General features: G+C 40.3%; 1 protein-coding gene across 7 annotated transcripts in view; it reads left to right on the top strand.

The window, feature by feature from the left end:
- Positions 1-26,500, top strand: part of AKT3 (AKT serine/threonine kinase 3) — a 104,215-nt gene that overhangs the window by 68,033 nt on the left and 9,682 nt on the right. For 2 of the 7 annotated variants that reach the window (XM_053382677.1, XM_053382683.1), the window contains 8 exons: positions 1,235-1,366; positions 2,294-2,359; positions 4,494-4,562; positions 6,133-6,255; positions 11,873-12,001; positions 15,830-16,044; positions 17,884-17,971; positions 23,692-23,751. In XM_053382677.1, coding sequence (XP_053238652.1) covers positions 1,235-1,366; positions 2,294-2,359; positions 4,494-4,562; positions 6,133-6,255; positions 11,873-12,001; positions 15,830-16,044; positions 17,884-17,971; positions 23,692-23,751 — 882 coding nt within the window. Of the gene's footprint in view, positions 1-1,234; positions 1,367-2,293; positions 2,360-4,493; positions 4,563-6,132; positions 6,256-11,872; positions 12,002-15,829; positions 16,045-17,883; positions 17,972-21,383; positions 21,457-22,326; positions 23,387-23,691; positions 23,752-26,500 lie in introns of those variants that run through there. The other 5 variants (XR_008329627.1, XM_053382682.1, XM_053382681.1 and 2 more) reach the window with 5 other exon arrangements.

Raw genomic sequence — 26,500 nt, 5'->3', positions numbered from 1 at the left:
GGAAGGCGGACTTCCTGTTTAGACCTTCCCGCTGTAGCTCCAAATTAGAATTTGAATGGATGTAATTTCCCAGAGTTAGATAGTCTTTAACAGGTTCTTAATTGTCTTTCAAGTTGTTCTACTCACAGGTAATTGTTGCTAATCCAATTGGTTACAGGAAAAAAGTTGGCGCTCTCCGGTCACGGCTATGCGGCTTCACTCCGTGAGGAAGCGATCACCTCGCAGCACCGCGCTGCTCTCTCCTCTCCGCTCCGAAAAACCTCCCAAAAAGGGGGGTTTCCTTACGGAGGGAGGGGGCGCTGAAGGTGCCAGCCGAGTCACCACGTCACAGGCTTCTCCCGCCTGTGTTTTAAAACGGTCCCCGCTTCGCCGTAGCGGTCAGGACCCGAACTCGCGGAGCTCGTCCCTCGGAGAGTCCGAGGGGCGCAGCCATGATCCGTTGGCGCCAACCCGGAAGCTCAACAAGGAAACATATTTTAATCAATCCTTAGTTGCCAAAGCTGTCCTCCTTCCTTTTTTTGAAGCTTTTTCTTCAATGAGATTATTCCATAATAAAATCCCTCTTTCTGTTGTGAAACTTCTTATAGCAGACAAGGTTTGTGTACTGATGTTTTGATTTTCTAAGGCCTTGTTTAGATTGCTGAAATTTTATTTTTGTTCTCTTATAACAGATAAACAATTTGCAAACTCTGTACTCAAAATAAACAAGCTGATTGTTGGCATTATGCTGCAGTCTGTGACTGGCATGGTATATGATCAGCAGACCATGTACATTCAGAAAATCTGCCCATGTGGAGCTTCAGAGCCAGCAGCATTATGGTGTTAAAGAAAGCTTAGTGAGCTGTTGTATTTCTGCGTCCCTTGGCTCCTCTGCAGTTCATAATCATTTTTGAACTGGCATCAACAACAATCAGTCAAAGCTAATAATTATTCTTATGTGTAATGTATAGTCACTTATGGAATATAGGATCACTGACATTTTATACATGGGCACATCTCCCGGGTGCAAACAACTGTCCATACATATCGGTTGTTTTTGAAACAAACAAAGGAGCTAAAAATGTGACCTTACAACAGAGGTTTTTTTCTGTTTGGAACTTCATCCATGTGGTCTATACACTTGTGCCTTTTTCTTGGTAATTGTGGTGTTTCATGGCAGGACAGCAGCATTTTAATGAATACAACATCTGCAAGGTGTAAATCCTATTAATTCCTAGTCTTGTGCTCCATACAGACAATGAATGATTTTGATTACTTAAAACTACTTGGCAAAGGCACGTTTGGCAAAGTTATTCTGGTTCGAGAGAAGGCAAGTGGAAAATATTATGCTATGAAGATTTTGAAAAAGGAAGTTATTATTGCAAAGGTACACTTCTATATTTAATACACTATTACTTATAAATATACCTGTGTGCTGAAAATAGCTTAATTTGAGACTGTTGGTGATGACCCAAGTGGGTTGGGTAACCTCACTCTTTGTGTGATGGAGGCAAAGAACTCAGGGAGGCAGGAGCAGTCCCCTCAGTTTTTTCTCTCCTGTCTGACAGATCCGATCGTTTTCTCCCGGCTCTCACTGATCTTCCTTTCAGCTAAGTTCTTCTACTTTCAAATATTCATTATTTTTCTGATGTTTTCCAGTTCCCTCCTATTCCTCTTTCACTTTCCTGTTGTGTTTGATTTCTTTTACTCAGTTTTTACTCCGTTTTTTCCCTTCCTCTGCTACAAATCTTGTTTGTATAGACCTCATCTATAAGGCAAATCTTGAAAGTTGTCTGCCTGCTGACATAGCAGTAGAATTACTTAGAACAAATTAACAAGTGGTTGAAGCAATCATGATTTGTTAATAGTTTGCAGCAATTTTCACCAGTCCAGGTTGCCCACATGATGCTGCATCCATGTTTTTTAGGAGTGACCAAACCATTAGTTAGCATATGAAGCACCCTGAAAAGCTTAACATTGTGGGTACAGTTAAGTGATTTGCAGAAGCTGTTGTGCTTAAGAAGTGATGGTGGCTGATGGACTTCATATCTGGGGGGGGGGTACCTTGGGGGTTAGAGAGGTTGCATAGATATTGAGGACAAATACTTAGCACCTAACTAAACTTAAAAGCATTCCTACTGTCACAGTTGTGTCTTCTAATAGGAAAAAAGTTGTGTGGCCTTCGCCCGTTCTGGTTTCCCCCCCATCCTCCTACCTTGCAAAGATACTGAGGGCACTTAAGTATTGTAGTTGTACAAATATATTTGTTTCAAATATTCATTACTACAATTACATATTTTTTTTTACCCTTTAGGATGAAGTGGCTCACACACTTACAGAAAGCAGAGTACTGAAAAACACTAGACATCCTTTTTTGACGGTGAGTATAAATTATGATTTTATGTGTAAAGCTATATAACGGGAGGGAAAAGTTACAGGTGCCTGTCATCAGTATAGTACTGTTTCAGTCCCTTCTTTGGGGTCATGTTTGACTTTTGAATGAGATATTGGAACATGGTTCATCTCTTAAACTTGCTGTTTCAGAGCCAGTAAAAGCAACATTTGTGTTGCAGTTCACCTTATGTCAGATTTGAAATCAGTCTTCATACCACTGGGAGGAACGAGTAAATATTGTAGAACAGAACCTTGTCTTCTCTGCCAACTTCCTATTTGACTTTTGTTTTGATTCTTAGGGGTAGAAGGTGATATATTCAGACCCATCTTTCTGTTTTACTGTCCACCAGGTTTGTGAGCCTCTTGTACTTACAGTATAAGAGAAGAGTTTTTTCAAAGATGATGTTTCTCATATTTGTGTCAGATGAATTCCTCTTTTCAGTGCTAGCTGGTGTTTTCACTACCTAATTTTTCACAAGTTTATCTTCAGTATTGGTAAATATAGAAACTGTTAAAATATTCATATCATTTAAAAATTAATTCCGTTCTGAAGAATTTCCAGGCTTGTATAGGTAGTGACTCTATTCTATCTAGAAAGTCTTTTTCTAAGTAACAAATAATGGCCACCAGTTAATGCCAGCCAGTATTCTAAAAGATCTATGTAAACAGGACATATACAGAACCCTGATAAATGGAGCCAGAATGTACTCTGGAGCCTGATGATTTGCCATGTTGATGTCAGTTCCTTTGGTAAACCCATCCATTGCCAGGACCCAAGACATTTTTGGTCTTGAAGTATTTGCATCACCAGCTATGTTTTGAAGATTTGCCAATTACCGGTGTTAATGTCCACATGATGGTGCTGGACTAAACAGATGGAGGACATCAGCTCTTATCAACTTCATAAACTGTGACATGTTTATTTAAAAAGGAAATCGAAGCAGTAATGGGACCCTCCTTTACATCCTGATATATGTTTGGGTTGCAGTAGTCACAAGAACTATAAATTATGAGATAGGATTTAGAATGTACAAATTACAAATTACATTTCCCCCATCATTCTTTAAATGTTTCAAAGGATAATCAGTTGTGTTACCTTTTTTCCTTTGTTCCCAACTCATTCATCTAACTTATCCTAAGCTGTAAGGGAGTCTGTGGTGCAAAAACTATTAATACTGTCTTTGTACTTGAGAAATTTTCATGTTACAAACCCCCCCCCCAATTCTTCTGTAGTGGCTTCTAATTTGTGGAACTCTTCCCACTCGGTCACTTCTGGTGTTTTAGGATGAGTGTTTAGGAAAACACCCATATGTTTTCAACAGATCTTTGGGTTTCAGTGGATGTTGTATTGGATGAATGCTGCTTTTGAACCTGTTGTGGTGGTAGTTTTAACTGTAAGATTGTTTTAATAGATTTGTGGAGGGAGATAGGACATGTGTTTGTTTTATTATTTTTAACCTGATTGTAGCCTCTTTTGATAGAAATAAAAGAAAAGCAGGATATAAATGTATCAAAATAAAAGAATAAATATACAGACTTGGTTAGATATTGATATTCAGATGCAAATGTTTGGAATCTTTCATTAATTCTATGACCATTTAAAAATATATTTTGTCCCAATTCTTGGATTTGCAGTCAGAACTGCTCACATCGTATATAGGTATTTGTCAGCATGTGGTATAACTCTTGAGTTTTCAAGGATTTAATTGGTTTGCATACTGATTGAACTTGCTTTCAGTTGAATACTCTTTCTTGCCAAAAGAGATTATGCTTTTATGCACCTTATTTCAACAATCCTGTGCTTATTGAGGTTGATACCCACCACCATATAAGCAGACATGCCTTTCCCCTCCCCCGCTGCAGCCCCCACCACAATTTGCTTCAGAGAGCCCTCCAACACTCTGGAGTACTTGGGGGGGGGGGGAGGAACGGCAAGTCCCATTGTGCTTGTGAAAGTTCATTCCACTGACATCATTGAACATCTTAGTTGGAATAAGTCCTTGATCACAGTGTGGCTTACTTCTTAGCAGAAAGGTATCCAGTTGTGCTGCACGTTAATTAAATAAAAAATGTTATGAAAGCTATTGATAACTGCATTTTTTGTTTGTTTTTTCTTTAAGTCTTTGAAATACTCATTCCAGACAAAGGACCGTTTGTGTTTTGTGATGGAATACGTCAATGGAGGAGAGGTAAGTCAGACAATGTGATTTGTGGTGCTGTTCTGATCCACACACACCCTTGAATTACGGATCTTCATTTTTTCCTTTGTTCATGTATTCCTTTGTTAAAACCACGAAAACATTAGTTTTAGCTGCTAGGCATGATGGCTGTTTTATATCCAGTATCAGAGGCAGTATACCTCTGAATGTCAGTTGCTGGAGATCATGTTTCTGCTCAGTGTCCTGTTTATTATCTTCTCATAGGCCACCACAAGAACAGAATGCTAGGTGAACCTTCGGTGTGATTCAGCAGGGCTCTTCTTGTGCTCTTAGTTCATTAGAAGTTTAAAGTGGGGATCCAGGCCCCTCCCTGGCCAAGTGCACTTCTCCTTATGCCAGAGTTTTTCATAAATAAATAGTGTCTTGAATTATTGCTAAATGGCAAAAAAAAAAAGTTGTTACAAACTTTTCTTTCTTGCATCTCATTGGCCAAGTCTAAAAAAATATTGAGCTTCTGAAGATTGCTTTTGGAAATAATAAAACATCACTTTGCTTCTTTTCATACTTTACTTTTGATTTTCCTCAATTTTGTCAGACAGTTCTGCCACCACTTTAGGCGTAGATGCTTCTCTTAAAGTAAATATTTTGTCTCTGTGTGAGGGAGAGTGATTGTTAGTTGTTTGTACTAAAAATAGTCTACTTGCAAACAGGAATCAACTGTCAGAACGTGAAATTTCATCTGGAGGAAACTTGCAAGTTTCAGTCTTCAGTGTCTGGCTCTTACTTCCATACCCATCACTCCCTTCAATGCTCTACAATAGAATATAGTGAAGTTGGTTTTGCTAACCCTAGGTATTGTAAACTAAGGCTAGTGTTGGTGCAGATACAATGCTATACCGGATTTGCATTGTCTGAAAGAAAATATTAACTTCTCATGATTAGGCTGATGAAAATAGTTTCTGAGTGTTCCTGGGAACTTTTATAGCCATGCTTAAGAAATAATTTACTGTACCTGCAATATACCATAGCAGAGCTTTCCAGACTTTTCAAGTTGGTGACACACTTTTTGAACATGCATCATTTTGCGACATAGTAATTCAGTTTTACTAGCAAACTGGAGGTTAAATTTGTGTGACGCACCTACACACTGCAGCCAACACACTAACATGTCATGACGCACAGTTTGGAAAGCTCTGTACTGTAGTACCTTGCAGTTGTGTGTATGAATCGTAAACAGTCCCAATGACTTCATTGCTAAAAAATAAAAATAAAAAATGGAGGGAGGGGACAGGGGAAGAAAAAAAATAGAGAATGATGATGATGCACTTTTTTCCTCTGGTAACTGAAGGTTAAATGGGTAGCAAGCAGAATGCCTTAAACAAGATTGGTATATTGATTAAAATGCTGATTTAACAGCTCGTTTTTTCCCCTTGGAAACCTGGAAAAGATAAGCCAGCTGCTGTCTAAGAGTGCTGAGTGTCCACTGAGAGTACACTATCTATCATCACAATATGGTGATGAGAGGTGTTTTATGTTTCTGTTAATTTCCCCCACTAAATCAGTAATTATTGCAATCCTGTCCCTGCTGTTTACCCTGCAGCTGTTTTTCCATTTGTCGAGAGAGCGGGTGTTCTCTGAGGATCGCACACGCTTCTATGGTGCAGAAATTGTTTCTGCTTTGGACTATCTGCATTCTGGAAAGATTGTGTACCGTGATCTCAAGGTAAAAAAAGAGAAGTAATGAGAATGTTGTTTTTGAAAAGACTATTGGGACAAACACAAAGTAATTATAAAGTTACACTGTTTTGAGAAAAGTAACTAGCCGAGGAAAAAAAGTGCACTGTAGATTGAAGTTCAGCAAAATACCCAACACCCAATTTCAATCTATAATATCTGTATTCTGTTATTTATTTAAGCAATTGATATGGAAGGTTGGTCCTTGTTATATGAATGAAGATGAATATGTATGTTGCGTACTTGGCTGGAATGAGGTGATTCATCATGTGAGTGTTCATATAAGTAAAAAAGGCCCCCATACAGCCACAACATCTTGTGGTGCAGCAGAACCTTTGGTGCCTTATGTTCGTGAGTTAGCTTCTCCGAGAAAACAATATACAGTCTTTTTATTCCACATGTCCAGTGTAATATTCAATGCATCCTTCAACCTTCGGTTATAGATAGGTAGTCTTGTGAGTAGGAGGAATATAATTAAAGAATTGAACAGTAGGGTGTAACTGGGTCTTTAGTTGCCTGTTTACCAATTATGGATGTAATGTTCCTCAACCCTTGATCCCAGAAACCAGAATCAAAATGACAGTCCCAAACATATGCCAGTAAGTGTCCATATTAGAGTGGTCCCACCAACAGCTATTAGATCCTAGACCCAAGATATGAGCAATCCTGGCTGGTGTGTCAAACACACTGGTGCACCACTTTGAGTGTGTTCTGCTGTGCGTTGGCAGAAACTGAGGAGAAGGGGCTCAATAGACCAGATTCTTGCTGAAGTATTTTCATGCAAGCACTGACCTCAGCAGAGAAGCAAAATAAGGGGAATTCTATGCAGGACTTAGGCTGAGTAGTGCATGAGGGCTAAGCTTAGATGTTGCCTGTTATATAGGAACTGGAGCTCTGTTTCAGAAACTGGTTCTGTCTTCACTGAGAGGAGGCTCTTCATGTAAAGGGCCCCAGTCTTCAACAAACTTTCACTCCAGTGGGGTAGTGATGAGTATAATCACTGAGCCAAAGGAGAGTAACACAAGAGTGACATCTACACCATACATTTAAAGCACTTAACTTTCTCCAAAGGATCCTGAGAACTGTATTCTACCCCTCATAGAGCTACAATTCCAAGCACTCTTAACAAACTACAGTTCCTAGGATTCTTTGGGGGAAGCCATATGTTTTAAATATATGGTGTGGATGTGGCCAGCATCTGTAGACCAAGGGGGTACTGACTTCATAGGCTCTTGTTGAAGTGCTTCCAGTAGGTAACTAACTATATGTATATTAGATGTGCTCCAAATCTTAAGTTCTGGCAAGGGGTAACAATATTACTGATCCATGTTGGCACTACAGTCTGCCACTGCTAAGATTAGGTGGATTTCTGAACCCACAGAAGGAAGTATCTGAATATCTGGAACTCTAGTTTGGGTATGCTGATACTTCCATGAAATTCTTTTATGAGTTTGCCCATCCTTCTATGCTAATATTCATTTCCAAATATTGTAGTGTAGTAGATCTTGTTTGGCAGAGCATCACAAGAATCCTTATTCACAGATTGGCAAGAGCAATGACATCTGTAATCTCGTTAATTGGCAGATCTCATTTCTCCCCTACTGTTCATAATACAGCAAAGAGTTTTGCATCACAATGAATATAGTTATTTCATATAACCAGACTTCATTTTTTCCTTTAAATTTATAACACAATCTTAGTTATAAGGACTCTGAATCTTTCAAGTACTTACCCTGAGTGATATGAGTGTACCAGGAAGAGGTTCATCATCACAACTGGTGTTTGGAGAATGACATATACCATTGTCCCTCTTCCCGTTTTGTAGGATATTTTGTAAGAATGTGAATCTGGTAGTCTGTGCTCTAGTTTTCATTTTATTTTTATGCCTTTTTAAAAATAGCCTGTGAAAGGTTTTGGTAGGTTTCACATGACATTGAATGAATAAGGAATAAGTTAATTTTCTCACTGGTACATGGAGGGCAGTCCCGTGCCTTGGGATGGTCCCTCTTTCTTGCTGTGGCAAGCAGGATCCAGAATCTTATTTCCTTCTCACCCAGGGGAATGGACCATCCAATTCACCAGATTGGTCCTGCCTGTTGCTTTGATTGGCTGTGTCCTTAAGACCTAGTAATATCGGGGGTTCTTTCTTTCTTTCTTTCTTTCTTTCTTTCTTTCTTTCTTTCTTTTCTGTACCCCTTCTTCCTACCTCCAGCCTCTCTCTTTTTTTGGTTCCTAAACTCCAATTCCCTACTTCCCTACTGCTCCCCTCTCCCCTGTTTCCCTTCTACCCACCTAGAAGCCCTACCAACTAGCTGCAGGTAGTGTGGGGGTACCACCCACCCACCCCTTACTCATGTGTGGTGTGGAATGGCTGCAGGCGGGTGGTGGCGGACAAAGCTTTTGGAAAGAGGAAAGGTGGCTGCTTCTTCACTTGGTGCTTCAGTGCCCCCTTGCAGAAATGATTACAGAGCAGCTGCCAGGAAGGCATGTGGGGGCATGGAGCAGTGATGGGTCCTTCTTAGTGCTTTAGCATACCTTTTCTTAAAGCAGTGGAAGGGCAGCTGACCTTCATGCAGCAGAAGGCCTGCAATGGTGTCCAAAGCTCCAGCTGCACCAAGCAATCCCCTCTCCCATCACATGGATGGTATCAATTTGCGGGCTCCACAGCCATGAGTGGAGCATTGCATTCAGAACACAGCCATGTGTATGAGCTCTCTTTGTGATGTTTAGTGGGGGTTCATTGGGTAACCAGGTGACCACGTTCACCATTTCCTATTGAATAAAAGAGGCTAATGTCCACTCATATTGGGCTGTGGGGAAATCACATGGAGAAGGAGGTAGCAGCTCATTCTCTATGTCAGCTGTCTATAAGGGCACAGAATCATAGAATTGTAGAGTTGGAAGGGACTCCAAGGGTCCAACCCCCTGCAGTGTAGGAACTCAGCTAAAGCATCCATAACAGGTTGCCATCCAGCCTCTGTTTAAAAATCTCCAAGAAAGGAGAGTTCACAACCTCCCAAGGGAGACCATTCCACTGTCAAACAGCTCTTACTGTCAGAAGGTTTTTCCTGATGTTTAGTTGGAATGTCCTTTCTTGTAACTTGAAGCCATTGGTTCAAGTCCTACCTTCCAGAGCAGGAGAAAACAAGCTTGCTCCATCTTTCATGTGACAGCCCTTTAGATATTTGAAGATTGCTATCATATCTCCTCTCAGTCTCCTCTTGTCCAGGCTAAACATACCCAGCTCCTTCAAGTGCTCCTCATAAGGCTTGGCTTCTAGACCCTTGATCATCCTAGTTGCCCTCCTCTGCATATGTTCTAGCTTGTCAACATCCTTAAATTTTGGCACCCAGAATTGGACACATTATTCCAGGTTTGGTCTGAACAAGGCAGAATAGAGTGATACTATTACTTCCCTTGATCTAGACACTATACTTCTGTTGATGCAATCTAGAATAGCATTTGCCTTTTTTTGCTGCTGCATCACACTGTTGACTCATGTTAAGCTGGTGGTCCACCAAGACTCCTAGATCCTTTTCACATGTACTGCTAGTAAGCTAGCTGTCCCCCATCCTATATTTGTGCATCTGGTTCTTGCTGCCTGAGTGCAGAACCTTACATTTGTTCCTATTGAAATTCATTTTGATGGCTTGCGCTCTGTTCTCTATCTCAGAGATATGTAGGGTGACTATATGGGTGTCTCTCTACACTTTTGCTGAGCATTACAGAATTGATGCTTTTGACTCCCATTGTTTACAGTTGATGTTTATCCTATAGTGGGGTGTTTCATAGCAGGTAGAGGGTCCTTCTCACCCTGCCAGTTGGCCTGGTGGTTGAGGATTCTGGATCCAGAAGGAGGAACCATTCCAAGGAATAGGACTGCCTTCCATTTTCCACTGGGAGCAAAAGGTCACACAGTAAGCAAACGTGTTTTCTAGAACCGGCAAGAGGTAGGAAGCCTCCACCCTGTGGGCCTAATTAGGCCCATCAGGCTTCCCCATTTGGCCCACAATGTCATCTCTGACATGCCAAACCATACCCACTTTCCCAACATCTGCAGTACATTGTCTAGAGACTATTGTAGTTAAACAGTATATAATTTTGTTTTAATAATAATGTGATATATGACGTCAAAAAACCTGGCTCAGCCAAAAGGGGGTTTGCAGGAACAGCTCATTGGTGGTGCCTGCAAATCCCTGGGCAATGTCCTGGGCAGCATAGTACTTTAAAAGGGGCTTCTGAAGAGTCCTCGGTGCTGGGAGATCACTTGGTGACATTGGGCGATTGGCAGGTGGATGACTGCACCCACCTGAAAAGCTTGGCCTGCCAGGGGTGAGGCAGGTAAGAGTCTGATCTGCTGGCCAGATCCAGTTCCCATTCCTGTTCTAGAATCTAGCAGGTTTATAGATTTCGTTTTATGCTACTAGCATGATGTGATCACATATCCTTCCATAATTATATATGATTTCTGCACAGTTCAGAATACTATTATTTGGCTATTATTTTGTCCGTATTTTCTATCACTGTAATGGGCAAATTGGATCAGATTGCCAGATCAGCATAGATAAACATCATATAGTGCATTTCTACTCAGAAGTAGGTCATTTTGAGTTCAATGAGAGCTACTTATATGTAGCTGTATAGAGGAGCAAATAGGATTTTTTTTTTAATCTGTACATGTCAAAGTAAACAGTTGATACATATAAGAGTTATATGTATCACTTGTGGTCTTCGCATATTCACACTCCCATCCAGGCTTACGCTGATGTCTCTGAATGCTTGTGGAGTGCTCTTGAGGAATCGCAAACAGGCAAGCAAGCAGCAGCAGTTGTCTTACAATTTGGCCCACCAAAATGAGCAGCTGGCATTAAATTTAACTGTGTTGTCTCACTTTTGCCTTGCAGCAAATGAAGTGGTTCACAAGGTCCTGCTGATCACCCTTGATGGAATGAAAAGTTCATAGGCCACTACTTTCAGTGTCTCTCTCTCCCCCCTTTGCTTCTAGAGCTCATTTCATATTTGATTCTCTAATTACAACTGCAAATAGTATGCAAAGTGAGTTTAGATCTGGTTATCTGAACTAGGAATATAAATTATTATATTATAAAAAACTATCATCAGAATGGCAATCATCCTGTGATGCTGTAAATGACGCTTACAAGACCAAACTATGGGACCAAACTAGACAAGACACAAAGGATCTGTGATCAAATTTCCTGCTGTTTCTATTTCCCCCTCCCTTTAAAGTAGCTGTGGGAAGCATCTAATTTGCCACTGGAAACTATTATTTGACTCTTTGGCAAAAAGTATTGTGTATGTGTGGGAATAGGATTAAGAAAATGTAACAGGGGGAAAGGGTTAAACATTATTGACCCAGCACTGTGGGCTCCGATTAAAACTGGGGACCCAGCAAATGCTTATAATAGAAGTTCGAAACATTGGAGAATTGATCACTAATTTCCAGTGCCTCATCTGGTTTGGCTCTTAATAATAGTAAAAATTGTAACAATGACTACAAAGTTGCTGGGTGTTTTTTTGTTGGTTGTTAAACAGTGATTTCCCTTTAAATGTTGAAAAACCAATTTTGTGTTATTTGTAATATACAGTTAGAGAATCTAATGTTGGATAAAGATGGACACATAAAAATTACAGATTTTGGACTTTGCAAAGAAGGGATCACAGATGCAGCTACTATGAAAACGTTCTGTGGCACCCCAGAGTACTTGGCTCCAGAGGTATGTCAGCATTTTACTTTGTACATTTGAAATATGTAATATTTCACTTAATTACAACGTACTTGTCAATAGTAATTGGTATATTTGAAAACTGGAAAATATTGTTACAAGGGCTAATACTTTTTATAGCCTTTTATCAGGAGGATGTTTAAATGTTGTTTAAACATTAGCACAAATATTTATGTGTATCTGAAGAAGTGTTCATGCACCCGAAAGCTCATACCAATAACAAACTTAGTTGGTCTCTAAGGTGCTACTGGAAGGAATTTTTTAATTTTGTTACAAATATTTATTTTCAAGCTAGTAATTTTTACAGCAGAACTGTTAAAATATTTTTCTTTCTATAGATCAATTCCTATGTACATTTAGTTGTAAGTGAAGCTTTTTCTTAAAAATAATGAGCATGCTTCTTTAGTATTCTCACTCAGCTATCTAAATATAGGGCATAAAAAGAGAAAGACACAGATTACATGGTTGAAAATAATGGGATGGGAATTTTAGTTCTAAGGAATGACTGGAGGAAGTTCAAGGAACACTGCTAAAGTACCTGTACCTGAAGGCAGCCCTGGCTTAATCTGAGCAATTTAATATCCTAGAAAATATTTTGCTTTGAGATATAGCTCCAGTTAAGTTTTGCCAAGTTTTCATTAATATTTATCTAAGTTAATTTCTTCACCAACTTTAAGAGTGGGTTTTATTTCTCAGGGTCAAGAAGGTTTAGAATGCCCCCTTTTCCAGTTAAGAGTGCAGAGACTTTTGCGGAGCAAAGCAACCTGCTCTCCAGCAGCCACACATTCCCACTAAACCCTGGTTTGACTTAGCATGAGAAAGACCAGCTCAGTTTGCATCTATCAAAGGATGATGCAACCAGTGTAACAGATTCCTGTGGTGATGGAGATACAGTAGAATCATATACCAACTGGCATAGCTGTTTTGCCTTCGTGTGGTACTAATAGGACAACTGTTGTTTCCATTTATATAAATGAACTGAGCCATGTGCCAGAAAACATCCTAGTCCTATTTAGTGTGATAAGGAAGCTTCTAGGTCAGTGTTTCCCAACCTTGGGCCTCCAGCTGTTTTTGGACTACAACTCCCATCATCCCTAGCTAGCAAGACCAGTGGTCAGGGATGATGGGAATTGTAGTTCAAAAACAGCTGGAGGCCCAAGGTTGGGAAACACTGTTCTAGGTGATAGTTGAGTCCTGTCTTTCTTTCAGTTGAAGCAGTAGATAACTGGGTCCTTTTGTTGTAATAACGATTGAAATCAAGATCCTAAGTGGTCTGATATTTGGTTGCATTTAGATCTATGTTTAGATAAAGCAGCTGGTTTATTTTGTACATTATCTATGTACTTCACTTCACTTGTATCATGCTGTATAGGGTCTGTACCTGACCCAGAACCTTAGCATCCGCATTTGTTGGGCTCTAACCCAGAGCTTTCCAAACTGTGTGTCGTGACACATTAGTGTGTCAGCTGTGATGTGTAGGTGTGTCACTGGAAAGGGGTTAGTTTAACCTCTGGTTTGTTAGTAAAACTGAATTACTGTTTTGTGAAATGATTCATGTCTAAAAAGTGTGTCACCAACATGAAAAGTTTGGAAAGCTCTGCTCTCACTTTTATGGCAAATATAGGCTGCAAGTGTGTGAAAGTTGGTGCTCTTGGTAGTTACTGTACAAGTAACAGTAATATGCAAACTCAACAAATTCTAAACAGGAACCTCTTGTAGAAATGTTGCACAACTTCTGCATTGTAACTGTGCTTCCTTTATATACCCATCCTGCAGGGTGTGATGTGCGCCCTGGCTGGAATTGTCTGATGCTTCACTGTTACTGAAGCTAAACAGGTGTAGAATTTGTAGGTCCCTCAGATGACAGACCACTGGAAGCCTCATAAAAACAGAATAAGTACTAGGTGGATAGCAAACAAGAGGTCTTGCACAGTTGTCAGTATTCGAATCAAATTAAACCTGTCAATTTAGTTGTTCAGTTCTTTACAGTTCTTTAACACCCATCCTTCAAAGAATGGCTCAGAATACAGTATATTTTAATTTTCCTGTTTAATTGGAGAGATGTTTCAATGCTTATGTTCTTTGAGAAAAATAGGAAACTATTATTCTGTTCATTTACTTATTTAATTTTAGAAAAAAATCTCTTAAACAGTTTACATCTATCAGAAGACCTTACCAACAATTTTTTTAAAAAAATGCAAATACATTAGGAAAATCCATCTGTAGAAGGCAACACAATCAGAAGCTAAACAATTATTTGAGCTTCCAGCTTTTCTGTTGAGTTAGCAATACCTGTTCAATCCCTCAATTGTAAAACAGTTTAAAAAATCCAATGTAGCTCACATGCAAGACCCAACAAAATTAAGTGCTAAGTACATTTTTGGCAGTTGACTTTTATTATGCCCAGTCCTCAAATGTACGAGTGGATAATCATCTGAATGTTACTTATTTTTCACATGCTTATGTGATCACACAAAAAGTGCATGCTAAAAGGAAGCAGATGGTGACAGATGGGGAAGGTTGAATAAGGTGGCTTTGGAAACCCAGAAAAATGCACTTCTGTAATAGTGTAAAAATAAAAATTTATTTGATTGCCAAGTTACAGATAACAAAACAAGAACTCGGGATGAAACCTTGATCGTATATGACAAAATTATTTTACAATAATCCTTATAAAATGTCTTATTATGATGATTGTATCGTAGCTTATTTTTGTATATTTTACAATGAATAAAAAAAAATGACGCACATGTTCTTGGAAGTAAGTCCCATTGAAGTCAGTACTGTAAAACTTACTAGAGTAAACATCTGTGGAATGAGAACATTAGAGTAATAAAATTTAGTTGCAGAAAAAAGGGGGGTAGTTGTATTGCTTTTTACTGTGCTTAACAGTCAAGATAACTTGTTCCATTCTTCAGTAACAAGCAAGTATCATATTTTCCTAATACAGTATTGAAAAATGAAATATTTTACCACACAAGCAGTACTGCAATGAAAGGCACCTAGTCCAAAGAATCAATAACTTACTAAAACATCGTTATGGTTAAAAGCCCTAATATTTTGTTTTAATTTAAGTAAAGCATTTTTGTAAATACTTGACATACACCTAAGCCTAAGATATTTGCATTGTAGCAGCTGGTGGGTGGGACAGAGCCACCCTTCTGACACTGGCATTTCTACAGCTTAACTGGAAAGTGCTGGCGCATCTGCAAACCACTTACCTATGTTTTGCCCTTTCCCGGCACTATCCAGGTAAGCTACACCAGTGTCAGGAGGCTAGTGCTGGCTCTCCACAGGTGCTTCTACTGAATTTTCACATTACCTCATCTACTTAGCAGTTGGGGGGCTTGACTGGGTCTAGTGTAGCTTCAGCCCTTGCATATGGATGATTTCCAGTGCTCCTTGCTTCCAAAGGTATTTTACTGGTGCATGTTTATTACAAAGGAAGTATTTAAGTTCTTCCCACATCCCCACCCAGCCTTCCAACTCTGCACGATGCAAATTATTCATGCCCTATAGCATGGTTAGTTTGTATTGTTCAAAGACAGACATCTGGAAGAGGATGTGAGGGGATCCCCCTTGACCTGGTGGCAGCCACACCTGTCTTCTCATAGTGGAAGCAGAGGGTGATGAAAGTGAGGGAGACTTCCTTACTTTACAAGTACTGCACCCGGTTTAAAAAGGATGGAGTCATGTAATACGACATGAAATAAAACAAAAAGTTTAATAGTGGTCAGGCTACCTACACTATAAAATGGACACACACCCTTTAATGTAATGACTAGTGTAAATTCCAGTACCTTCCTGTTCCTGTTTTAGGTTTTGGAAGACAATGACTATGGCCGTGCAGTGGATTGGTGGGGCCTTGGAGTTGTTATGTATGAAATGATGTGTGGCAGGTTGCCATTCTACAACCAAGATCATGAAAAACTTTTTGAACTAATACTAATGGAGGATATAAAATTTCCCCGAACATTGTCATCCGATGCAAAATCACTACTTTCAGGTCTCCTGATAAAAGATCCAAATAAACGGTAAGTGTGACAGAATGCCAGTTAAGCACAAGTAGGTATTTTCATCCAAAAATACATCAAAGGTTTGTAGCACACATAGATGACTAGTTCTGGGGTCTGCCAGAATCCTTGTGCAAATTCTTTTCTGCACAGCATTCTTTAAATGTTGCTTAAAGGGTTGAATGTTGCTGCCTGGTCTTTGACCACAATAAAGATTGATTGAAGGGAGGGTTGAATGTTTTCAGGTCAAATATTGCCCCTAGAGCAGCAGGCCCTTCTAGGGATTTTTGTGCATTTTGTTCATTCTTCAGGCACTGGTGTCATCCTTGATTTTCTTAAGACAGACCAAGAACAAGGCCTGGCTCTAGACACCCTCAGGAGATAGGTATTGGCCCTAGGCAGTGTCCTCCCCCTCGTAGACCACTGCTGTGTGAGAAAACAATCTAAAGTCAAAGAGGTTCCTCAAAGGGGTCACTCACCAGTTGGGGATTATCATGAACTTGAAGTTGAGGAAAGGTTACCTCCCATTCCAGCGGACCACAGGAAGTTTCCTTTTTAAAGGCACCTTTTGACTCTGCTTCCAGGAGGAGTTAACCTTTGCTTGTATGCTCTGTTCTCCAACTGACCAGCCTGATGATAACCCGGGATTAAGTGGGTAGTACAGAAGCAACCTCGAGGGCTGGCTAAAATATGTCTTAGGGCTCATAATCTTCCGAAATCACATTCCTGATTAATGTTCCATAGAGATGGAGGTTTGGAAAGAACATGCTGTGTCAGAATTATTAATACACATTTAGATTTTCATCCTGTCTTTCAAATACATCTTCCCAGTGGTTTCAATAAATGACTAAAAATGCCATAACACAATTATTAGAAATAAACTAAAAGCAGCAGCTCTGCATATATGAATTAAAAGATGTGGAGCTCTTGAGTGGTGTGATGAACAAGCTAGTTGCCCTCTACTACCAATTCAAAATCAAGCCAAAGGTTTGTTTATAAGATGGTCCCCTACCCATGGCCTAATGTTTACAATGGTAATGTAAGATAGCCTAATTATACTAAAGGAGAGAAGGTGGAAGGAGTGTGAAAAAGATGTTGATTAATGGCAAAGTTATCTTTTACAGCAAGCAGGGAGATGAGAACCTAAACAGTAGTAGAAGCAAAATTATTTTGAGAGGTGAAAGCAGGCATTGAAATTCAACATGGAAGTGTCACATTTGGGATGAATTCCAAGGCATGGCAGGCAATAAAATAAAAATGTACATCAGATGTAGATGTACTGTAGGGGATGGGAAAGGTCCTTATCTGCTGTGTTTCAAAATCTGTGCTCAGGTTACTAGAAGTCTTTGTAGTTCAAGAGTCTTGAGGCCTATTTATAGTACACCCCATATGAAAAACTGCTTTTTAATGTTAGAACAACTTAGGTGATGTGATGACTCAAAACAGAACAGGAAATGCAAGTACTTCATGCATCTTGTGTATCGTCTTGTGTGAAATACATATTTGCAATAGAAATGATTTTTTAAAAAAATCTCTCCACATGAGCACTCCCTGCATTCCCAGACCTGCTCAACTGAATTGCAGGTTGTAGCTAGTGTGGGTGGGAATACATGAACTCCAAGCTTTGCTCTTGAGGGTATTAATACTAGATGTGTGCATTCTTAATTTTGAAAAAATGAATCCATTAACCTCCAGCATGAATACACATCAAACAGGTAAGTAACATATTTGTCAAATGTTATGCTGTTCATAGAATGCTTTTAATTTTTGGTGAAACTAAACTTCGTAGGTAAAAAGAGCATCCTGCTTTGCTTTGTTTTTTGCTAATAAGACATATGTAATTTATACTTTCCCAAATAGTCTTGGTGGAGGACCAGATGATGCTAAAGAAATTATGCGACACAGTTTCTTTACTGGAGTGAACTGGCAAGATGTATATGATAAAAAGGTAGGTTTGTATAGGATGGCACTGAATGCTTAAGATATTGCACATCTAGATTTCAGTTATATTTTTTAAAAAGGTAAACAGCTGGAAAACAGCAATTTTTATAGTTCCATAACCTAGGGACGCGGGTGGCAGTTTGAATCCCCGTGGTGGTTCGAATCCCTGCGGCGGTTCGAATCCCCGCGGCGGGGTGAGCTCCCATCATTCGGTCCCAGCTCCTGCCTACCTAGCAGTTCGAAAGCACCCTTAAGTGCAAGTAGATAAATAGGGACCGCTTTCTAGCAGGAAGGTAAACGACGTTTCCGTGTGCTGCGCTGGTGCTGGCTCGCCAGAGAAGCTTTGTCACGCTGGCCACGTGACCCAGAAGTGTCTTCGGACAGCGCTGGCCCCTGGCCTTTTGAGCAAGATGAGCGCGCAACCCTAGAGTCGGTCACGACTGGCCCTGATGGGCAGGGGTACCTTTACCTTTAACCTAGTGAAACCATAGACCAAAATTAAGCTCTTATAAGTCCCTTTGGTTTCAATGGGATCTTTAAGTATGCATTTCTCTACTACTGAACTTAATATGACTTGGAAATGTTAGAAACCTAGAAGTACCCTATGACAGCTAGAAGTGGATGTGGAATTCTGTTTTCAAGTCACTTCTGTGTGTGCCAATCTACAGCCCAAACTACTAGCTATCCAGAATAGGGACCAGGGGGTGAATTTGGTTTTTTCTACGAAGCTACAAATTGGGAATATCTAAGAGGAGCTACACATCTGCATTAATTTGGGTTGGGTATTCTCAGTCAGAAATTATATGGCTATTAATCCATTCCTAATTATGAAATGTCAGTGTCTTTCTCCCTACCCCAATTAGGTTGAGATCATTCTTGCTAAATATAAATTACCCCATCCCCCAAAAACTTTGTTCTGTCATAAAAATATATTTTTGAACGTAACAATTCTTTTTGCTTGCTTTCTGTTCAAATCATTGCAAGAGAACTATTAGGCAGCATCTCTGTGTACAAATGTAATACATTTTTTATTTGTTTCTCTTTTGCAAATGATAACTGTGGTATGTTTTAAATATATGTGTGATAGTCAAAAGGGAAATCTGGCTAGGATATTTGTATTACAGAAATATTCTTTTTATGCTGTTTGCTGAATCTTGTCTCATTACCTTTGAAGGGCATGCTAGTGTAATTCATCATGACTTGACAAATTATTTTTATTTCAAAAATGTATTTGTATAAAATTGATTCTAGTTTCTTAAAGGGTTTTAAATATTCTTTAGCCTCTCGGGCAAACATCCCTTCTCTAGAACCTTCAATTCATGTTTGAGCCTTGGAGGAATTTTTTCTGTCTTATTCTGCCTTGGCTAGCCTCGCTGTTAAGGTGAAAAATTGTGTTTTAGGTCAATCTTTGTATCAGACTGATTTGTTCATGTAACATTTTCCCCATCCACAAGTGCTGAACTTTTCCAAAAATTAAAGTAGTAAAGTTTATAAAAATAAATGCAATTCAACACATACTAAATACTGTTTTGACCGAGGCCCAAATGAAAGAATAATAAAGTAAGTCAAATTTGTACTTTATTTAGTAGATTCCTTTTAAAAAAATTATTATTTTTAAATCATTTAATGCAAGCAGGGGGAACCACTGGCCAAGTCGATCCTGGCCCACCAAGGGTCCAAGTCGGCTTGCAAGCCATTTCTCTGTCCATCAAGTTGTTAGGAGGACAGGGTTCAGTCCTGCTGGAGTCCGTGCATTAGCGGTAGGGAATGTGCTGGCAAAGCAGACTCCTGCAGCTGGCAAGATTGAACCCTTTGCTCATCAGCAGGTAGTGGAAGGTTCAGTCCTGCTGGGGAGTCAATCCTGTGGTTTCAACTCCATGGGGAATGCCCTGGTGAAGTAGGCCCTTGCAGCCAGCAGGATTGAACTTTCCGCTTGTCCATTAGTGAGTGAGGGGTGCACTTGCCCTGCTAGTAACAGGCACACGTAGCCAAAATAGGTGTGGGGATGTTTGAAAGCCCCTTTGCAAAGAGCTCACTCACTTGCAAAAGGTCTCTCAAGCAGCACCATGCTGCACTTTGAAGCCCCGACAGTTGAGGTTAGCTCAGCATCACTGATAGCACCTATCTGTCAGATTTGGTCCTCCACTGGCCAGGAAAGGCTTCCCAACCCTGATTGAATGTAACCAGATAGTACGGTGCATTGGTGTAAATTTCTGGCAGAGTGATTCAATCTGCACTAAGAGACCCATGGAACATGTAGCAAGAGCCAGCAGGTGAGGAATTATTCAGAAAACCTCAATGGGTTGGAACCTGAGAACCATGAGTGGAAGGGGACTTCCCCACTTTTTTTGCACCACAGCTTCCTGCATCCCCGAAAGGTTGTTTATGAAGGTTGAGGGACTCTTCAGAATGGTGTGGGGCAGAACAAGCGGTGCCGCTTGGGGAGAGAAGATGGACTAAAACTGGGCAGAGGCAGTTTGCGCATATGAGGCCAGAGCATGGCAAACCTTTGATTCTGGACTGACACAGGTTGTGAAGAAATCTTAGTAAGGTCCGTTAAAAAAATAAAATGTTTGATTTGGTATCATGAATTCTTGAAAATTCACATTTTATTTGTTGTTTAGTTCTGGTTTACACATTATCATAGATGTTAAGCTGCTTGCTGAAATTATGTTAGCCTTTTCCTGGGATGTGGCAAATGTATTTAATTTACGGGTGGGAAAGCTTTCATTCCAAGGGTCACATTCCCCCAGAGACAGCCTTAGGGGGCGCATGCCAGTGGTGTGTGTGGTGGTGGTGCATTGTCAAAAGTTGGTGGTGATGGCAGTTTATAATTTCCATAATCCTCATCCCAGCTCATAAACCTTGTTTCTAATTTCAGTTTTAGAACTTGTAGCTGTTCACATTCAATTAAAAAGTGAGAGTGGTGTTTCTTCCACCTTAGGTGCTTTCACATGAGATACCTGAGCTCCTTAAACTATTAAGGTTGCGTTCAGCTAAATTCTACTCAGAGTAGACCTGTTGTTGTTGTTTAGTCATTTAGTCGTGTCCGACTCTTCGTGACCCAATGGACCAGAGCACGCCAGGCACTCCTGTCTTCCACTGCCTCCTGCAGTTTGGTCAAACTCATGTGGGAGCTTCGAGAACACTATCCAACCATCTCATCCTCTGTCGTCCCCTTCTCCTTGTGCCCTCCATCTTTCCCAACATCAGGGTCTTTTCCAGGGAGTCTTCTCTTCTCATGAGGTGGCCAAAGTATTGGGGCCTCAGCTTCACAATCTGTCCTTCCAGTGAGCACTTAAGAATGGAAATCAGCCCTGAGTGCTCACTGGAAGGACAGATCGTGAAGCTGAGGCTCCAATACTTTCAGTAGAGTAGACCTACTGAAATTAATGGAGCTAATGTCCTTTTAATTTCAGCAGGTCTACTTGGAATATGACTAATTTTGAATACAGCCTGTATGCATGACACTGAACTTGATGGTCTACCTTTCTGTGATCTAAGTGCAGTGGTACGTGGGTTTACGAACTTAATCCATTCCAGAAGTCCGTTCTTAAACCAAAACCATTCTTAAACTGAGACGTGCTTTCCCGAATGAGGCCTCCCACCGCCAGTGCCCTTCCACTGTTAGGATTCTGTTCTTAGACCAAGATAAAGTTCTCAAACCGGGACACTATTTCCGGTTTTGCGGAGTTTGTAAACTGAATCGTTCTTAAACCGGACTGTTCTTAAACCGAAGTACCACTGTACATCACAGTTTGGGGTCAGGTATATAAATTATTCTTTTAGTATTTATTATTAAATATAGCACGGATTCAAATAGTAAAGATATATTTAGATTTAAGTTACAGCCGACTATATCCAAAAGGCTTTAGTGGTAATTGCATTATTAGTCCAGTCTGTATGCAACACATTCAAGCTAAGAAAAATTATTAGTCTGGATTGCGTACATCCTCTGCTGTGGTTTCAGTAATGGTGCTGTGGGCACTACTATTTTAAACTGATAGGGTTTTTTGTTTGTTTTGTTTTTTCTTTGCTTTTGGTTGTTCCCTCATTTTGATTCCATGTAGTTCATTCCTATACCAGAATCTGGGATGAAAGTGGGTGTCGCCTGCTCAATGTGTTAATACAGAGAAAGCTATGTTTGTTCTCTTTACTGATAGATAAAAGAGGACATGATGGTGTGTCTATCACAAAGCTTCCATGCTTCCATAGTGTCTGTCTGTGATTGGGGTGTGGTTGTAGCTGAACCAACTGAAGCTGTATCCATGGAGGGGGGGGGGAACCCAACCCAAATAATTATTGATAGAAAGCTGCTTCATCTAGGAGTCTTGAGGACACAAGTAATTAATGGTGTTTCAGCTTCTTCTGCTCACTTAGGTTGCAGTCTTGTGATGCTTCTGAATCTGTTGCTGCATAGATTTTCTGGCCATCGCTGTGACATGGCCAGTAATGCTTTCCTTTAACTACATTTGGTGAGTAGGCTAATGACCATTTCCATACTTAGACATGGCAACCATTGTTCATACTTTTCCAGCACACTCTATTCCTGAAGGCAATTTGGAACTTGAAGCGGTGCTAGGTTGGTTGCAGATGCTAGCTTAATGGCTTAACAGATGGGTCACCAGGAGTGCTGAAGAGCCAACCATAGCTTCCTATTCAGTGTACTTTAGGGCAGGGTCAGCTGGCATGGCAATGCCATGGAGCTGGCTTCCTGTTAGTGGTGTCGCTGCTGTTGTCCAAGTGCAGGGGCAAGATAATGGCAAGGCCAGGGCAACGGAAGCACCAGATTGGCTTCGTTGTGCACCTGTGCCACCCCAGTCTTGCTACCACCTTGTCCCATCCCACCTCATCTTGGTAAGTGACACTACTGCCACAAGGCCAGCGCTGCCCTGTCACACTGACCACTACTGTTTTGGGTTTTAATCCATAAAGCCCAGAAAAGGGATATTAAGACAGTGTTGTGTTCTTATAGTGCAGTAGATGCAGACAGCAGTTGCTTTAGATCAAGGGTAGGTTTCTCAACCAATTCATTTACTGTAAAATAGTAAGCTTGGATCAAAGGAACCCCTGTTTTCACAGCTCCTCTACCTGTAGCCCCATACCACATTCCACATCACCCTGAAGTGTCCCTTTGGCCTTAGGAGTGGTCTTTGCACAACACACTGCACTTGAAATAATGTCCCATTGTGCAAGCAGAACTTTGCTTGCTCTTCTCTGGATCCTAGCCATCCTTATGATTGCCACATGGCACCCCAAAAGTCCTGAAATCCTGAAAGATTTGCAGTGTTACAGTCTATTTGTTTCATCATCCGCATGAAAAATTGACACTGACAAGTGTGAGTTGTTGCTGTAGGAACTAAGTCATCTCCAATGCTATTTGTGTAAAATTGTTCTCTACACATAACCTATAGTGGGCATACAATCAAATATACTATTTTTATTTTTTGCACAGTTTTAGAGCACTTCCTAAATTTTCTAGCAACCTTTTTTAAGGTGCAGTTGTTACAGTTCTCATTAGAGAATCTAGAAACAAAGGAAGAACATCTGTTTATTCATTTTTTAAAAAAAGTTAAACACCAGGCATTGTGTGCTTACCCAACTCAACTCTAGATGTTCATCACTTCCTTAACGTATATTTTTTATTATATTTTTCATGATGCCACTATGGAAGGAATATTGTTAGGAAGGGGTTTCTTACTGCATTTCTCTTATTTTCTTCTGGAGGTGGTGTTGAAGTTCCATGTGCTGGTTCCTCATTTCTTGACAAGAGTTCTTCAGAAGCTGGTAATGTTTTTTAGAGGGTTTCCCTCTAAAATTGGGTGATTTGTTTTGACAGTTTCCATAAACTTCTGTTACCAAAGGAATATTTTGTAGGATGTAATGTGTACAGTTATTTTTAACAATAAATAACATTAGACTTAGAGTATAAATATCCCAAGAGTTCAATTGGAAAGTGCTTGTGCCGCTCCCTTACCCTACTGTACACTGGGAGCAAAAGATCTATGAGACGGAACCAGCAGCACAGACAACCAAGGTATTTCAGGAGGGGGGCAGAGGATAATAAGTTATGCCAGGAGTTTGTGAGGAAGGAGAAAGAAACATTGTGATAGCTGGAATGGTGGAAATGGAAGTAAAATTTTGTGACCTATGAACAGATACAGTCTTGGTCACTCTTTAGACATTATTTTAAAAGTGCTTAATGTAAGAGCCCAATCCCATATGTAGTCAGAAGTAAGTCTCATTTTGTTTATTGAGACTTGCATTCACATAACTTTTAATAGGTTTTGCAGCATTAAACTAAGTTGGGTTTTTTTTAAATTTTATTTTCTGCTAGTAAATTGCTAAGGTATATTTTGAGGGTCAAAAATACCATTTAGATTTATGAAATGAATGGTTTTTGCATAATCTTAGTTTTGAATCTGACAGGAGCCTATAGGTTGGGTTTTTTTTAATTTTGGTTTTTCTTCTTTTCCTCAGGATTATTTCACTGAGATTATATTTTCATTTATTAAATTTGTATTAGGCCTTTAACCCAAGGGCCCCCATAACAATATATTAAAAATACACAAGAACAATAAAACCTACAATACAAAATAGGTCTCGGAGTGAAAAAAACATATCAAGAAATCGGAAAATTAGACAGTCCCACAGCAATCTATCCTTTACATCAGCTATATTTATAAACTTGGGGAAATAAATGCATCTAAATCTAATGCATAAGAGTGTAGAGATGGATCTTGATGGAGAGAGAGTTTGAGAAGGTAGTGTTCCACATTGTCACATAACGAGTTATGGATGCTCACGGAATTGTGAGCAGGGCCTCTCCCACAAATCTTAAGTAATGGGATGGCAGGTAAGAAGGGACGCAGTCCTTCTGATACTTGTGCCGTAGGCCATATAGAGCTTTAGAGACACAGTCAGCATCTTAAATTTGGCCCTGTAGCAAACAGGCAGTCAGTGCCAATCCTTAATTACAGCTGTTACATGAATCCACTTTATGGCACTGGTCAGTAACTTGGCCGCCACATTCTGCAGTAGATCCAACTTTTAGATCATCTTCAAGGGCAGTTCCCTGTAGAGAGGGCATTGGTTACCAGAGCATGTAGTATCTTGGCAGAGCAGAAGTTGTAGCTGGTAAACCAGCTGCCTGGGCCTAAGGCAGGCATCCCCAAACTTGGCCCTCCAGCTGTTTTGGGACTACAACTCCCACCATCCCTAGCTAAAGGACCAGTGGTCAGGCATGATGGGAATTGTAGTCCCAAAACAGCTGGAGGGCTGAGTTAGGGGATGCCCGGCCTAGGGAGACTGATGACTATAAGAGCGGCCCTAAGCTACAAACTTTCTCCTTTAGGGGAAATGCAACTCTGTCCAGATCAGGCAGTCTTCTCAATAATGAATATTGCTGATAATATTAACATGCTTATACTTTTGTCTGATGGTTGCTTTATGCTGGTAGAGAACACTTCTGTTTGTGTAAGTGGGGCTGTCAATTTTTACCGATCTCCCTTACCTGCCGTAGCCCCCTGCCAAACTGCTTCTGAGGGTTGGGGGAACCTTCTAGAACAGTGTGGGGTATGGCATGGAGGGCTCAGTAAAAACAGAACTCTGAGACCTGACTCAAGCTCTGTGGTATCTGCTTGTGCCTTTTGTGCTGTTTTCTTCATGACACACAAATGTGCAACTTATTAAGCAGTGGAGTTAGTAAAGTCTCAACTAAAACATGTCAGTTCACTGGGTAGGGAGGGAGGGCAACAATGGCCATATCTGTGGATTGTTTCACCTCCAGTGTCATATGGGATGTTAGGAATGAACTCTGTTGACTAGTAGGGCTTAAACTTGACTAAAGGTCTAGATTTCAATGTGCATAATATGCAAGAGGAATTAGAAGGGAACTGTCATATAACTGCAGCAATAGAGTGGGAGAGCTTTTGCACTACTTTTCCTCCGAGTATGCTTGAAAGCAAACTTAATCCAAGTTCAAATGAAAGGAAGTGACCAAGCCACAGTGGCTTTGATGAGACTGTGGCCTGGATTTGCTTGGTGGTCCTGATGCGGCAGGCATGTTGGCAACTCCATGAATAGCGCCCTTGTGCAGGCGCAATCAGCATCGCACTATCCTTGCTACGTTAGAAGTCTACAGTTGGATCTGCACAACTCTCCTAGGCAAGCGTCTGAGCGTCTGAATCAAATAAGATTTGAGTTAAACGTGAACAATTGTAGCAACATCTTTAGTAGGACTATGGCTTGGATCGAAGATTTTTTCATGTTCTGAGTACCCTTTGCAATCAACACAGTGGATCAGTAACATTTATGATCCAGTGTATATTGTGGGCTTGCTGGAGCACTCCCTCTTCTCTTTCCCTTGCAAGGTTTTCCTGGTTTAAGTGATCCTTAACAAACCAAAGTTTAAAGAACAGAATCCTGGTTTACAAACCTAATTTATGGAGACTGCTTAATTATTTAGACATCATGGAAATCTGGTTTACCAAACCAGGAAGTCTGCTGAAAGTGGTACAGCAGTTAAAGCAGGAAT

Source organism: Podarcis raffonei, chromosome 3 (assembly GCF_027172205.1).
Source record: "Podarcis raffonei isolate rPodRaf1 chromosome 3, rPodRaf1.pri, whole genome shotgun sequence".
NCBI lineage: Eukaryota > Metazoa > Chordata > Lepidosauria > Squamata > Lacertidae > Podarcis > Podarcis raffonei.
This window is presented reverse-complemented; position numbering and strand designations above follow the sequence as displayed.